Here is a 16079-nt window from a genome sequence, read left to right as displayed (position 1 = left end):
ATCTAGCAGCTTCCTATCTATGTCTGCCTATACATTTACAAATTTCAGAACGTTTTCTCTACCCATAGGAGTTTGATCTCAGTACTTTTTTGGCATGGAAAATCCCATTTCTAGACCTGTTCTATAATATTGTTAAGTTAATCTCATTGGAAATATTTCCTATGTTTTCTTCCTTAATTGACATGCACGAGCTTAATTCATATAATTAGATATTTAGATTTTAGAAAGAACTGCTAGCTTTCACGCAATATATGTTATTATTTGCCTTGAAATTTAGTCCTCGTGAATTTGCTTCTGGAACACCAGAGAAATCTAGTACTATTTAATCTGGTATTATTTAGTGAACTTATACATACAAAATTTAGATCAATGACCCGCTCTAACAAATGAACTGGTCTCTCACCTTTCTCTAGCCCTTCCAAATTCCAATGGCCTCACACAAAGTCTTGAATCTTTATCTATTGCTCACTATACAATACGAAAGCTTGAATTTCTATAAGGCAACAATTTGATCGATCACTTACAAATCTACGCAGTGACAATTGGATTGTCGGAATCATGGCGGTTTCATAGCAAACAAGTATTTGGGAATCGGATCAATTGATGATATGCTTTTTAGACATGTGTGTGAATGACGTAGGACTTTATTGCAAATTGAAAGTAAATACAAAACACCGCAGACTGCTTATTGCTACCATCGAAAAGTAAAAACAGATAAATACATAGATGACGGATGAATTCCATCAGGAAGAGTTTCGAATAATCATGAATCCTGAAAAAGAAAGTATATATAGTAACTAAATATAGTGACTCACAATTAAGCAGCAGGCAGAGTTGAGCTTCAGCTCATGACAGCTGCTGCATAATTAGTTAGCTAGCATAAAGGTCCTTTCCTTCTTAATTAAGTTGTCATCTTTTTACCAAGATCAGCGGTGGCCTTCGATGCCTTCTCTTTAGCAGCCTCATAGTTACCCTTGATTTCGACAGTGGCGGTCTGTGATGCCTTGTCTTTGGCCTCGCCCACCTTACTTTTAGCTTCGTCATATGCCTTCGCTGCCTTAGCTGTAGCATCAAAATTCTCCAATGTCTTTCTGGCATTACCAGTAGCAAAGTCTTTTACATTGTCCATTTGATCGCGGGCCATGTTGGCTGCCTCACCTGCCTTATCCGCAGCATACTGTGATGCTCCTGAAAACATATATAAATATGCCACAGTAACATTTTAAACAAAATGAACAATTACTACCGCATAATTAATAAATACAAGGATATGAGCATAAAACTAATTATTACCAGAAGCAGCAGATTTCACTGTGTCCTTAGCCTTCGAGGCAGCATCCGCAGCACCGTCCACCAAATCATGACCCACTTCAATACGCTTGTCTACTTTGAATCCCCTGGGGAACAGCATACCAATACCAATAGCATTAATTGCAACAATCAATATCAAAAACTTTTTATTCCTTATATCTTATAAATAATAGTTGGCTATCTACATAATAAATCATTAATACTATTTTCCAATCACCTTACTATTACATAATGCTGGTGACTAACTAAGGAGACAAAATACAATTAATGTGTGTAAGTAAGTAGAAAAAAACAAAAAATGGACGTGACCAAGAAGGCTTAGGGAAAAGATGGTACGTACGATTCTCCGCCCTCCGTGTCATGAACCGCCTCCCAAAATCCAACGGCCACCGTCAGTAACATCGACGTGATCAACATCAACAGCACCACCTGCCCTTTCCCCATGGTTTCTTAACTTTCTCACACTAATAAAATTAATTAATTACCAAGTTGAAATGCCTCACATAAACTCTTAACCAAACCGGCCTTTTTCAATATCTCGTATTCCTCCCATGTCTTAGTTCGCTGCTCTGTCATATATACATATAGAGAGAGAGAGTAGAGCCTGTTAATTGCTGAAACGTGGCATCACTCAGAGTAACGTGGCGATCTAGGAGGGCCTCCGTAAAGAGCAAATTGCTAGTTTTTTGACACTTGTATCATGGCAAGACCACTGTTGTCCGCATCTTATGCTTCCCTTTGAATTGAATTGAATGCTTACTCTTCTTTCTTTCTCCGGATACTAAGGATATATGTCATTAATTATGAATTTTAAAAGTTGTTGATATCATACGTATGAATTAATGAATAAGGTCCATGCAATATAAACATGGAATAATCCTCAAAATTATGTAATAAATTAGGTTCTTTTTTCTATTATTCACATTATTCTAGAAATTTAAGTTTTTGAGTGGTACTAAATAAATAAGAGTAAAGTTTATTTGCCCTCTTACTATGGTAATACCATAATTTTTAAAATAATTATTGATAGTTGTATTGCAGAAATAATAATAATAATCGTACTTAATTATTTGATAAATTCTATTGAAAAAGTTATTGCAGGTTTCTAGTTGATTAAAAATAAACCTATAATTTCCTTTGATAATATTATAATTTTTAAAATAATTATTAAAAATATATACATAATTGTTTTTGCTTTTCTAAAGTCTTTGACTAATAAAAACTCCTCTTTTAGGATTATATATCAAAATCTCTTTTATAAAGTCGTTTGAATCAGAGTATCATCTAATATCACTGCAAAATGTTAATATCAAAATCTCCTCACGAGTCGTTTAGATCAGAACAAATTTCGTCTCAATTAGAGCGTAAGCTAATCACGTTGACTAAAATGTTATTCGAACGATTTCTAATGTTATTTGCCTTATCAATTGGCTTTAACTACTCACTGTTACACAAAATTTATGGGAACTAAATTTAAATCGTAAAAAGCTATATGACAGTATTATTGCTCTGTTTGCAGTTTCTATTGTATTGACAGTATTTGGAAATTAAAATTTATTACAAAGATGTATATTTAATTAGGTTATAAAATTAAAGTACCTGGTGATTTTTATTTTTTAAAATTATTTAAACAAAGAAAGGGGCTGGCTTCTAATTCTGAAAAAAGAAAGGGCAATGGGTTGGGGGGTAGTAAGAGGATATGAAAGGGATGGCAGCAACATACATTAGCACCCATCTAAAGAGAAACGACATCAGATGGGCCACACAGCCCATTCAGACAACAGAGAAAATTCAACCACTCTTCAATCTTCATTGTCGTGCCAAGTTCAGCAAGGAGCTAAGAATAGGTTTCATTCTTGCAGTGAAAAAGGGCAAAAAAAAAAAAAGAAAATTTGAGACTATGACGTTATTTTTGGGTGGTTGACTGGTGACAAGTGGCAACCTTGAGAGAATCCCTGTGTCTTCCGAGCAGCCTCTAAATTCCAGAATCATATCACCAGACAAATCAAAATGGAGATTGAAACGCTAGCTAGCTCCTCGTCTTCTCCTCTCTTTATTTGGGAAGTGGTTAGTGGCCGGTGGGTACTTGATCAATTTGCCATCAACTGGTAGGCACGTTAGAAAGCTATTTACTTGATGAAAATGAATAAACATATTAGAAGAGCCCAACTTTCTCTCCATTCAAACATGCTATTGCTGTGTGTGATCATACAGCATGCACATATTTAACATATTAATTATTCAATCCAAGGCCACGGAAATTAATAAATTATAGTGTCTTTCAAAGTAACTGAAATTTGCCAGGAAGAAAGAAGCTATAAATACCTGCAGCCAGCCAATGCAGCAACTCCTTCTCTTGAATCAATTAACAAATTATTACCGATTGAATCAAATTGATACCCAAAAGAATAAGGATCCTTTTTTTTTTTTTTTTGTATTTTCTTTCCGAAAAAAAATGAGTAGTTAAGATTAAGTTTTGAATTTTAATATTGACAATCAAATCAATTTTTTTCCTTTTCGTTTCATTTGTAATTAAGCCAATTTTTTTTTTCTTTTTAAAGTTTGAAGTCTAGAAGAGAAAAATATTAGGAGATGATCTTAAATCCTATCCAAAAACCTCTCCACATTTTACTGTTTTTAACAACTTTATTAAGCGAATCTCTAGATCTTAAAAACTGAAATTTAATTCTTCATGTATATTTATAAAGTAAACATTATTATAAAAAAACAACTCAACATCTGATAACTAGCAACATATATAAAATAAAAATAAAAATCAATAAAGTAAGTACTTATTTTCACCTAATTTTGTAAATGACGTGTCAATGATTAATAAATTGTCATATGTTTAGTAGTTATATGGACTTTTTTACGTTATCAGATAACTTTACACTACCAACGAATGAATGAAACACAGCTTAGGAAAATTTCACTTATACCCTTTTTATTTTTTCAATTCTTCATGTAATAACTATTTTATTTTTAAGTATGTCCTAAATTTAACGCTTTTGTCTTTTTCAATTAGAATTAGAGACTTATTTTATAAATTGATTAAATTATATCTTTATTGAAACAATTAAAATCATAAGGGGACTACAACGTTATTTCTATTTTAATTTATTATAAAAAGCGTAACGATCTGATTTAGTTGAAAACAAAAATGTGTTAATATATTGTAACATGGTCGCTAATATTAAAAGGTTACAAAACGATATAGTAACAATTAATAATATTTTTTCATGGTTCATTTCCTTCACAATCATATACACTTGTCCTTTTTATTTTTGTTAAATCAAATTATTTTAGTATTTCACATTTTCTATCACTAAAATAAACATGAATTTCATAAATAATCTTTTTTAATATAATTTTACTGATTCATATTATAAGCTTATTGTTGTCATTTCCTTTGTTAAATATATGTATTTAAGAATTTTAATGTTGTGTTACTTGATATGTATGTTCTTTATATGAACTGAAATAATGAAATTCATGTACATATTTAAATAAATTTATAAATTAACCCAGCAGGGAAAAAAAAAATTCCTGCATCCATCCCCACATCAAGTGACACATTATTTGAGATAAAACTCTATTAGAACTATCTTATCTCATGGTCAGATTGAAAACTTGAATTTTTAAGTTTTATAAATTTTGAATCCTAACATTTTAAGCATATCATTACTCTAATATATTAATGGGCGATGGATGCACGTAGATCACGAAGAAGACATTTACGGAGAATACTGAATAGGGTATATAATTGCTTAACACATAGTCATCGGCTTATCCATCTTCAATGGGACTCCTAACAGTCCGATTCTCCATTGGATTTCCATCAGCCACAATCCCACGGCCACCGTCAAATTCATCGTCATCAACGTCAAAGCCCTTCCCCATCTCTTTCAAACTACAAGTAATTACCATGTTTAATTAGTAACTCTTAAGCAGACTTTTCAAATCCTATTGCTTTTGCCCTTAAAAACACCGTCAAACTACTGTCATATGTAATAATTGCCATGTTCAAGTACATATAGGCATAATCAGAAGCTTTAAATTAATAATTATTTTCACATATTATTTCTTGTTATATGATAAATTGATGTGGCAGTTTTTGTATTTTTTAAATTATTTAATATGTGTGTGTATTTTATTTGTCATAGATTAATATAATTGTAGTATTGATAAATTATTAAATGAAATTAATCTAATTCTATGAAATCACATGCACGAGATAAATTTCTAATGTTTGCAGGATTATATGGCGAGCTCTGAAAACGCCTCTTGAATGCTACAAACATATGATAGGATAAACATTTGCTTCAAATAGTCCAAACACGCCCCTATGTTAAACTCCTACCGCCCAAAAAATTATATTTAAAATAAATGAAATAATATAAATAAAAACCTTCTCCATAAGCCAAAAAAATAAACATGATTAATTATACATGACCTTACAAAACAAATAATCAATCATAAGAAAATTTCTCCACCATATATATGTGAATATAGATGAGATTATGAGAAGCCCCTCTCCCCGAAAGAAGGGTTGAAAAAAAAATTAATAATAACTCGAGCAAATTCCCTGACAAGGGCCATAACAGGACGTTTTATGGTAGAGGCCATTTCATCGACAAAAATGCAATTTTCTTTAACAAATAATGGGTGATGCTTTCATAAAAATGAAAATTTGAGCCTACTACTGATTTTTAGTTGGCTGACTACCTTCAGCTGCTAATTTTATACGTTGGTGATGCTCTTCAACTTTGTATTCGACAACTTCTCTAAACAGCTGGGAATCCAATACACAGTCTGGGCGGGCGTAGACAGCTGCTTGAACACTGGCCATGAGTTTTGCAATCTCACGGCCGGAGAATCCTTCTGTCTTCCGGGCTGCCTCTTGAATCACGTTGTCAGACAGATCTTTTATAGTTATCTTCTGCTGCTGCTTCTTAAACAAATGACCCCATTTCAATGAGCTACTATCACCTTCATCGGAACAAAGATACTTCTTCAAATAGAGTTTCAGCAGTTTGAAACGCTCCTCCTCTCTGGGAAGTGGGAACTCGATCACTTCGTCAATTCTGTCAGTGATAGCACTGTCAAGATCTCCTGGCCTATTGGTGGCAAGAACAAGAACTATATCTCTTGACTGATCACCAGTTCGAAAGAGCAGAGCATTTAAAGCACTCCGCTGAGCTTCACTCATATGTATACTGTTGCGCCTGCATTATATAAAATCTTGATTGCTGAAAGAAACTCAACCATAATTCATTAAAGAGATACAAATAACCTCCAATGGAAACATACTATTATTAGAGTTCAGAAATTTTCAAGCAATTGCACTTAATATATTAATGAGAAGCTTTAAATTGGCTAGATTGAAAAATGGAGAATCAAACACAAATTAAGATGCAGATTTCCAAGCCAAAGAGAAACTACCAAACTCTTGTTGAAATACAGTAGTATGAAGTCATTGTTAACGCAAAAAATAGAAGCCACCCAATAAAAATTTGCTGAACCAGTATATTTCAATCATTTTTCAAGGACCAATTTGATAAAATATGTGATGAAGATTGTAACTTACTCGCATAAAAATGCATCAGCCTCGTCAATAAAAAGCAGCAAGCCTTTCTTTGATTTCTTCGCCCAATCAAATATCTCATGGATCTTGGTAACAGCCTGTGCACCAAGAGGTGCAACATCTCCTCCTGTCATCATGGCATAATCCAATCCCTATAGTATAAGACGCAAGATTGAACATCCTCAAATGCATTGACAAGAGTGTATATCAAAATCGTTAACATTAGTCCATACGTTTACTCATGCTGCTATTTATCCTATAGAGATTTGCTCCATCTCAAGACACAGCGACAGTAGTTATAGACTATATATTGAAATGTAACAAAAAGTTTAACAAAAACCATAAAAGCAAAATAAATTGAAGCACTAGCTACACCATACCGATTTTCTAGCTATCTCTCTCGCAACCATAGTTTTACCAGTACCCGGAGGCCCATAAAACAACATGTTGCGAAAGGGTGCTTGGTGAATCTTGGTGTTGGAGGTAGCTTTAGCAAGATGCTGTATCCTTCTTTGTAGTGAAGGATGCAGAATAATATCTCCATTATTCTTTATTGCTTCAACGGGCCCTGCTGTCCCAGCTGATGTCTTATTCCTAATAACTTTGTTCATGGCTTGAGACAATAATCCTGACCATGGAAATTTACCAATGGAAGATTCTCGAATTAGTGATGGCTGTCCCAGTATACGGTTAACATAACCCCATGTAACCCTAGCACCTTCTCTGAAAACACAGCAAGAAAAATCAAAGAGATTTCAGATGGTGAGTCCCATAGCAATTGACCATTTTAACAGGGTTTTGAATTAGGCAATAATATCCATATCAATAGAGTTATACCACCTAAAAAATAACGTTTCAAAAACAAATTTGAAAGACCTAATGAAAATCAACATACATCAAGCTATTGGCAAACAGTTATTTGCCATATGATTGAATTAATTAATGGGCTAACCCGGTGAGAGTTTGCAACTTTACAGTGGTGGTGCAGAGGTGTTGCTAGTTGAATGCAATGATATCAGAGGGGGGAAGTGGCTGTACAGTGGTAGTAAAAGTGGTCAAAATGCTGTAGCGGTTTCAGTCTAACATGCTTCTAGATAACTAACTCGTGCCTGGCATGTCCAATTTGTACCCATTTATCAGAAGAATCAAACTTTCCATATAAAATGTTGTGAACAGCGCACGCTATTCGCATCCTAGTGAAGATAAATTTCCCAAAGAAAAAGCATATGATTAAAAAAATAACACCCAGGCAAGATAAATATGCAATGCAAAATTTATTCTCTCTCAGAGTAGCTGAAAAATGAGTTAATGGCAGAAAGGAAAGAAGCATTCATACCTAGTTGTATAAATTCCTGCAGCCAATGCAGTAGCTCCTCCAACAGTCATAACCAACTTATTCCTATCAGTCAATAGACTCCTAACACCCTCTGTAAATTTAATTTTAAAAAAAGGGTTATACCAGATGCAAGTTTTTATTGATAACTGAAAGATGAAAAAAACTTATGATGTTAAATGTGAGAGTGTAACTTTTATGAGGCAAAACAAATTAATTAAGCAGATTCAATTCATTTCAAGATAAATTTATGTGATCCAGGCTTCAGATATTGTAAAGCAGAAAGTATTAAAATATTCCCATCAGTCTTCAAAAATTACTGAGAAAAACAAAGTCATAAAAATCTTAAAAAGAACCCACAGAAATGACAACTACCTAGAATTAGAGATTTCATTCAACTGATTATTTATGATTAAATTTCTACAATTTCCATGAAGTATAAACTTCTCTGTTGTATACATTAAAACAAAGAATACAATTGCAAAAGCTAAACAACATAATCAAAAACTAATTCACTGTAGAATGTTGATGTCGCAATTATGCTTTAAGCACTATGTTGTATATAGCAAGCTGCTTATAACATATGAAAACAAATAGCTGGTAAGCGAACAAAATGTATAAGAGGATAAATAAATGATGCCAAATGCAGAATTGTGCGGTCATGGAAAAAGAACAAGCAGAAAGCCTCCATTTGAATAAATTAAATATTATTCGGATATGTTAGCAATAGTGTTAAAGTTATATCCAAAGGGAAAACATAACTAGAGTCAGCCAAAGCTACAGTCAACATGGATAAAAAAACATGTTATTCAGTTGCATACCTTCAATGTGACTAAAAGTTGTATTAATTGCAGCAAGCCATTTCTCTCTTTCACCATTTATTCGTTCTATAAGCATTCTCCTGTTGTGGTCCTCGGTTAATTTTGCTTCATGGGCTCGGCCCTCAGCCTCAGCCATAGCCTTAACCCTAATGGTTTCCCTTTCGATTTCAGCTCTTTCTTTCTCAGTCAGGCGCTGCTGAGCCTGTATTTGCTCTTCGGTAGATCGTCTTGCTTGTTCTTTTCGTATGGAAGACTCTTCTTGCATTTTAACCAATTCAGTATTATGCCGCCTCTGAGCTTCATGATCTGTCTGCAAAGAAAGACAGCACCATATCATGTGAATGGTAGAAATATTTCTGTCAGGAAGAAAGGAATTCTATAAAAAGAACTAATAAGGAAGCTTAGTTGACTTGCTCTGATCCTCATTTAATTTCAACTAATAAAACAATGCATGCCCAATTTTAATCTATTACAAGATCCAAGAAATCAGGTATAATGAAGCTTAAAACATAGTATAGGCTCTGCTAGTTGACAACCAATGGCTGAGCAATTTGATGACTTCTTTCAACTAGCACAAAGATTTTTCAATCCAATTTGTAATAAGCTTATATATAAAGTTAGTTCATGCACCTGCAATCTTTTCCTGGCCAGCTCATCTTCATTTCGCAGCCCTTGCGCCCTTGCTTGCGCTTTTTGCTGAACTAGATTTCTGTGTTCTTCAGCCAGCTTTCGTTGCCTTTCCTGCCAAAGCATATAGTTACATTATAACTTGAAGTCCAGAGCAGTTTGACAAACATTTATGCAATAAAGACGGCCCCTGTGAGCTGGTGTATACAAGGAAATTCAGCACGCTATCAAAACTAAAATTCCAAGCATAAACAGTTACATAATGCAACATGTGCAACAAACTTAGCAGAAGGTTGATTGCAATACCCTGCATGGGAAAAGCATCAAATATTCCCATAAAAATTTAGGGGGGAACAAAATATAAAGCTTTATCACTCACAACATCAACTTGAGATTGAATTGCTTCATAGTGAACTTTCTCAACATCTAACTCTGCCAGCCGTGTTTGCTCCTGCTTTCGCATAATATCAAAAGCCTGTCGACATAAAAGCGATTCTCTTATTATTACATCATACGAAAAATTAAAACAAGCACTCTCGAGCTAAGATAAAACAAATTAAAAAATCTATTAAAAAACTATTACTACCTCTCTGGCGTGACGTGAGCTATTGAAGTCGCGGAGAGCTTTGGCAGCTCTCTCTAAGGCCTCGGGATCGAATCCTGATCCTCTTGGCTCTTCAGGCTCTCTCGATTTCTTCGCATCAGCCGTCTGTTCCGCTTCATCATTGCCACTCGACGTAGGCTGAGGAGAGGAAGAGAAGAAAGAAAATCGCGACGGCGCGTCCGCGAATGCTCGGTTTGAGGCCGTAGAGAGGGAGGCCACCGCGGCGGCCACTGCTAAACATGAAGATAATTTCGACGCAGGCATGGGTAATGATTAAGTAATTACTTTATGTGCTCAATTAAAATTAGGTTTTGAATTCGAGTGATCATGTGAAAATTGGGATTTTTAGGGTTTAGCGTCTGACGCCACCGGATAAACCCTAGAGACTCTGGTTGATGGGGTTTAAGCAAAAACTATTGCACTTACGTGGAGCAAAAGCCAATTGGAGGCTAAACGCACCGTATTGCTCGGCGGGGGGCGGGGCGGGGCGTTGAGTAGAGTCTCGGGTGGGCCTTAGGTTGTTCGGGTGTTAACAGTTTTGCGTTCTAGTCCTGGGTTCGTTCATTCCTGCATCGGTTGAGAATTATTTCGCTCCCTCGGTCAAACGCTACTGGGTTTTCTTTATTTTTTACCAAATTATTTCTTTTAAACACCCAAAAAAAAATTGGAAAGTAAAAACAATTAGGATTAGGATAATTTAACCACTTAAACGCCCTTTTGCTCTTTTAAAAAATCACATACTTTTTTATCTCACTTGCTATTTTTTTTTTCTAATTGATGAAAATTATTAGGAGTTTAAACAATGATTAGATTTATTCCTTTATCACCTTCACTGGAACTCATAAATTAATATTTTTTTCTTTTTCAAGATAATATTTTTTCCTTAAGAAAATACTAAAATGCAGTAAAAAATTAGCATATGTGGATGTTTTGCATGGTTTAGTTAGAAATACTAGTAAGTAGGGGTGGGCATAAACCCACAACCCATGGGTTTATCCAAACTCAAACCAAATTAAATGGTTTGGGTTTGATAAATCATTAAAATGGATTAAATGTTGGTTTTATGTAGAAAACCATTTCATTATGGTTTGGGTATGGTTTACTCATGGGTTATGGATAAAATCCCAACACTTAAATTTTCAAATGAAATAAATGAAAACAAAATAAATTAACACAAATAAGTGAAAGACCACCATTAAATTTTTTACGGCGTGATCAATTGTCAACAGTTAGAAAATAAAAATAACAGTAAAAATAAATTTAAATTAAATAAATATTGTTGTAAATAACATAATTTTTTTTTCTTATTTACAAAAATAATTCCTCCCACATGGAAATATCATCATAGAAAGAGCAGGAGACTCTACTAATGATCACTAATAACTCGGCTTGGATTGGGTTCGATATGCTAGATGTCGGCTAATTTTTTGTTAATAATTGAATGTAATGCCCATATTAAGTATTAAAACAAGAAATATATATTTTGATATGAGTAGAAAAATTAATAATAAAATTTTTTCTTGTAATTATTTATTTTGTGAACATTTTCTTATAATAAATATTTTGTAATATTTTAAAATTAAATGTAAAAAGTATAGGTAAAATATTTTATTATTTATCTTATAATAAATTTTTATTTGTCAATCAAGTTTTCTTATAATAATTTTTTTATCATTTGACTAATAATTTTCTTATATATTTATTATAAGAAAATTTTCAAAAAATAAATAAGTATAAAAAAATTTTATTATTAATTTTTTTGTTCATATCAAAACAAATATTTCTTATTTTTAATGCTTTATTTTTTATTTAGTTTCTATTCATGTGATTTATTTAATTTAGAACAAATATAAATAAAAGAGTAGTTGAAAATAAGGGTAATATTGTAAACTTATACTATTAGAGGAGTTTTTGGCCATTATAAAAGCAGAAGGGGGAAAAATAATATATGTTGATTACTGTAGGGGGGAAACTGGCAATCTCCCTAAAATTAAATATATAAGTAGACAACATAACGCAAAACTACCAAAACGATAAATAAAAACAAATATTGCATAATTAAATAAATAACAAGTGGCAAAATTTATTATTAGATTGTTAATGTCATGTTTGTGAAAGTTTATTATTAAAGTGTACGTTTTTATTTACTAGTAGTAAGGGCCCATTGGGGATTGTTTTTGGGAAGATAAAAAATAATTTTGAGAAGATAAAAACTAATTTTGATGTTTGGTATTTTTTTTTTTTTAACAAATCGTTTTGCAAAAATTACCTCATCGTACAACAGATTTTGAAAACCAAAAAAAGGAGTAACTATTCAAAATCTGATTTTAAAAATTACTTTTATACTTAATATAATTTCATATATGTCCTTATATATGTTATAAAAATCTAAAATTATCTTCATAAATTTTAAACAGATTATTATTATTACCAATTATATTGAGATAACTGAATATGAATAAAAATAAAAATAATATATAAAATATTTATTTTAGTTATCAATTATTATGTGTACACAATATTTTATCTATAGGATAATGATCTCTAAACCATCAAAGTACTATTGGCACCTATATTTTAAAAAGTATTTTAGTTACTAATATACCCCAAACTTAAATTATGATTTTAGCCATTAGACAAGACAATAAAAACTAAAGAAAAGAATTCAATCCCTTTGCTCTTCTTCAACAGGCACCTATACCGTGCCTTCAATCTCAAGTAATGAAGCCAAACAAAAGAATAATGTTTAGTCAAGATCAGATTAGGCACTTTGAGACAAGCTTCAGTGCGAAGAGAAAATAAGCATCAAGTTGACTACAAATTGAAGCTTGTCTGCGGAATAAACATTCCACCAGCAAGATGATGTCTGGTTTCAAAGTACACGAAACCAGCAAAAAATCCTTTTCAATACAGATTTTTTATTAATTATGATTTTGCTTTTTATAAGTTTCTAATTTTGATTTTGGTTTTGGCTTGTTATGGACACAAATGAATTGATGTATTGTAAACAAGAAATTCACGCAAAATTTTAAATCTAATTTGTTAATTTATGAGAATAATTCCAATCAAATACCTGTTTAGATGATTGATATTGATCCACAATATTTTTATATTAATAAATTAGTTTATATTTTGAGGAAATCAATTGGAGTATTAGTTGGTAGATTTATGTGTTTAAAATCATCTGAGAGCATGTTTGGTATTAAGGCGGGTGAATATAGTAAAATATTTATTTTCATATTTTAGTAGTGAGTTTTTTTTTTTAATTAAATTGCTTTATAGAGTATTTTAGTGGGCTCAAATAGTTTTAGTCTTATATACATGTTTAAACATTATATCTAATTTAGTTATGTATATTCTTACAACAGTTTAATAGTAAAATTTATCAAATACATACACACAACTACTTTTAAACTTACAGTTGGCACTTTTAAAAATAAATTTTACCCAACATTTAACTGATTTTTTTTACAAGTGATTATTTCTATACCTAGTTAATAATTATTATTTTTAAAAGTTACAGCAGTATCAAACTGGCCCTAAATAATATAAGATAATTTATATCTAAGTAAGATTGATTGCAATTTTTCATATATGTGAAGTAAAATCGACTCTTGTATTATGTTCAATGATTCATTACTTTTAAAAGATAAATACAAGTATAGCATAATTCTAAACTAAATCTCTTGTAAGCTAGGTTTGAATCTTATTCATCATTATTATTGATCCCACAATGTCGTTTCCAGTGTCACAATTCACAATAATAATATCTTAGATAAATTTCATTATCAACAAATGAGACTGAGATCGATCCAGGATTGAAATATATATAATGAAAATTATCAACGTAATTAATTATTATTCATGGCTTAATTATTAGATGATCCTCATTATTCATCAATATATGTATATATATAAATAGATAGATAGATAGATAGATAGAAACCTATCAGGTTACTAATACATTAATTCATCTATTCATTTAGGAAACAGGAATTATTTTTCGTACACTCTGGAAGCAGAAACACAACATAATAATTAAATCTATTACATGCAAACTGGATACAATATCACTAGTAGTCCACGGAAACAGAAACAGCTAGAGGAATACACATAAAGAAGAAAGAAGAAGCACTTCCAATAACAATACGTATATCTTCATAGTGGACATCACCATTTAGCCAGTACTTATCTGCATCTACTACTTTTTTCTCATATATACCTGCTCACGGGTTACATAGTTCAATCACGCAGTACACAAAGGGGAGCTTTTTAACACTTCAAGAGTGCCTGCAAGGAAGAAAAAAGTTTCAAGTTATATGGAAGCAATCTTGGCTCACGAAGGGAAAAACTTCTGAAATTTCCAAAAGGGTTACATACATTCATTTAAATTAATAATTCAAACTGCCAACAGGATTATCACTATTTAAAAGTAAAGTAGCCAAAAAGTTCCAGATAGGTTGGAAAAGTTTTGGTCCTGAATGAAGACGAGTGAGAAATAATAAATAAAATATTGAGTTTGGAGTTTACAAGAGAATCCTCACGGGCCTGAAATTTTGGGGGGAAAAAAAAGGTGTTATCGAGTGACTCTTACATGGGGACTTATTGATTGAGCTTGTAACATTAGTGAGATCTTTGGGCACGTTAATTATCTGAAAAGAGTAAAGATTAGATCTCATGTGGGCTTTGTTTGGCTTAGCTAGAGACAGGATAACAAGTTGAAGGCAGTGCGGTCAGGAAATGCCTTTTTCTCTCTATTAATTTAAATATTATTATAAATGACAAGCAGTTTAGTGATCAAGTGGAAGCTGTTCTTATTGTTTGTGATCAATATACTTGGTAAAGGACCACTGACAATAAGCGCTTTGGAGTTCTCCATCCCAGAATGGCCCCACCGCAATTTGGCTTCTTTAGCGAACTAGAGTTACGATAACGGAGCACAGAAGCATGATTGTCACATCACTCAACACAAAGAAAGAAAGAAAGAAAGAAAGTGACGGGCACTGTGGATACATGCAGAAAAGATATTCAAAATCATGGCCGATATAATTAACGAATGAAAGAATGAAATACCTTATAAATACTCTAGAATCTTAATCGTAAAAGCATCCGAGGAGATGATCAGTTGCCGGTTCCAGTAGTAGAGCGATAGTTGGGGTGAGGATACCTGCCAGCTTCAATGTCATTGATATCCTTAACGAGCAGTTCATAATGTTTCTTGACGTCTTCGACTGTTTTGCCGCTAACAGCCTTAGCAACATTGTCCCAGCGGTCAGGGGTGTCCTTGTCATAAAAGGCCAGAGCTGTCTCGAATTGTTTGTTCTGTTTGACAGTCCAGGATGAGCCAGAGCTGCGTGAAGAAGTCATGGTGTTGGATGCCATAAATTAATTAGCAGCAGCAGTAGCACTAGCAGAGTTAACGATCAACTCTCGACGGAGAAAATAATTTAGGAGTGATAAGAAGATAACTAAAATTCAAAGCTCTGGAGAAAGAGAGATATCGTTGCACTTGGAGTAAGGAAGAAATTAAATTAGACTTGGAGGCCAGGGGATGGATTAATGGGGTAGAGTGTGAAGAGAGATGAGCAGAGCAGCTCCTTATAAGCAGGAGCCAGGAGGGAAAGTGTGGTGGGGTAAAGCCAGTTGGACGAATATATCCTTTTATTCAATACAGCGACTCGTACCACTTAAGAACCACAAACCCAAGGAGAAAAAGCCACTAAAGAGATTGAGAGAAGAATTAATCCGGTATCAAAGGACAACCCGCTGTTTAATCACAGTATTTGGTTTGATATTCAA

At 32.8% G+C, this 16079-nt stretch overlaps 3 protein-coding genes across 3 annotated transcripts; all 3 read right to left on the bottom strand.

Moving 5' to 3' along the window:
- Positions 1-622: 622 nt before the first annotated feature.
- On the bottom strand, positions 623-1878 carry LOC102630387 (late embryogenesis abundant protein D-29). Its single transcript, XM_006466742.4, has 3 exons — positions 1652-1878; positions 1294-1397; positions 623-1188 (listed from the first exon to the last, which is right to left on the bottom strand). Exons 1-3 carry the CDS (start codon positions 1753-1755, stop codon positions 902-904), a joined length of 495 nt encoding a protein of 164 aa, XP_006466805.1. The 5' UTR covers positions 1756-1878; the 3' UTR covers positions 623-901.
- A 3849-nt stretch (positions 1879-5727) lies between these two features.
- On the bottom strand, positions 5728-10880 carry LOC102630694 (uncharacterized). The gene is made up of 8 exons (XM_006466743.4): positions 10263-10880; positions 10056-10151; positions 9680-9790; positions 9050-9359; positions 8232-8322; positions 7276-7618; positions 6899-7047; positions 5728-6536 (listed from the first exon to the last, which is right to left on the bottom strand). The coding sequence occupies exons 1-8, from the start codon at positions 10542-10544 to the stop codon at positions 6011-6013; spliced, it is 1908 nt and encodes a 635-aa protein (XP_006466806.1). The 5' UTR covers positions 10545-10880; the 3' UTR covers positions 5728-6010.
- Positions 10881-14217: 3337 nt separating this feature from the next.
- On the bottom strand, positions 14218-15870 carry LOC102630994 (protein RADIALIS-like 4). Its single transcript, XM_006466744.3, has 2 exons — positions 15354-15870; positions 14218-14570 (listed from the first exon to the last, which is right to left on the bottom strand). The coding sequence occupies exon 1, from the start codon at positions 15660-15662 to the stop codon at positions 15402-15404; it is 261 nt and encodes an 86-aa protein (XP_006466807.1). The 5' UTR covers positions 15663-15870; the 3' UTR covers positions 14218-14570; positions 15354-15401.
- Between the last annotated feature and the right edge of the window lie 209 nt (positions 15871-16079).

The sequence above is a fragment of the Citrus sinensis genome, chromosome 7 (assembly GCF_022201045.2).
Source record: "Citrus sinensis cultivar Valencia sweet orange chromosome 7, DVS_A1.0, whole genome shotgun sequence".
Lineage (NCBI taxonomy): Eukaryota > Viridiplantae > Streptophyta > Magnoliopsida > Sapindales > Rutaceae > Citrus > Citrus sinensis.
This window is presented reverse-complemented; position numbering and strand designations above follow the sequence as displayed.

Excerpts from the sequence above, each read along its gene's own strand:
- LOC102630387 (XM_006466742.4), bottom strand. The coding sequence starts at position 1,755 with ATGGGGAAAGGGCAGGTGGTGCTGTTGATGTTGATCACGTCGATGTTA. Across the intron at positions 1,398-1,651 it reads GACACGGAGGGCGGAGAATC|GGGATTCAAAGTAGACAAGC; the intron begins GTACGTACCATC and ends GCTGTTCCCCAG. Across the intron at positions 1,189-1,293 it reads AGTGAAATCTGCTGCTTCTG|GAGCATCACAGTATGCTGCG; the intron begins GTAATAATTAGT and ends ATATGTTTTCAG.
- LOC102630694 (XM_006466743.4), bottom strand. The coding sequence starts at position 10,544 with ATGCCTGCGTCGAAATTATCTTCATGTTTAGCAGTGGCCGCCGCGGTG. Across the intron at positions 9,791-10,055 it reads TTCAATCTCAAGTTGATGTT|GAAAGGCAACGAAAGCTGGC; the intron begins GTGAGTGATAAA and ends ATGCTTTGGCAG. Across the intron at positions 6,537-6,898 it reads GCTGATGCATTTTTATGCGA|GCGCAACAGTATACATATGA; the intron begins GTAAGTTACAAT and ends TATATAATGCAG.
- LOC102630994 (XM_006466744.3), bottom strand. The coding sequence starts at position 15,662 with ATGGCATCCAACACCATGACTTCTTCACGCAGCTCTGGCTCATCCTGG.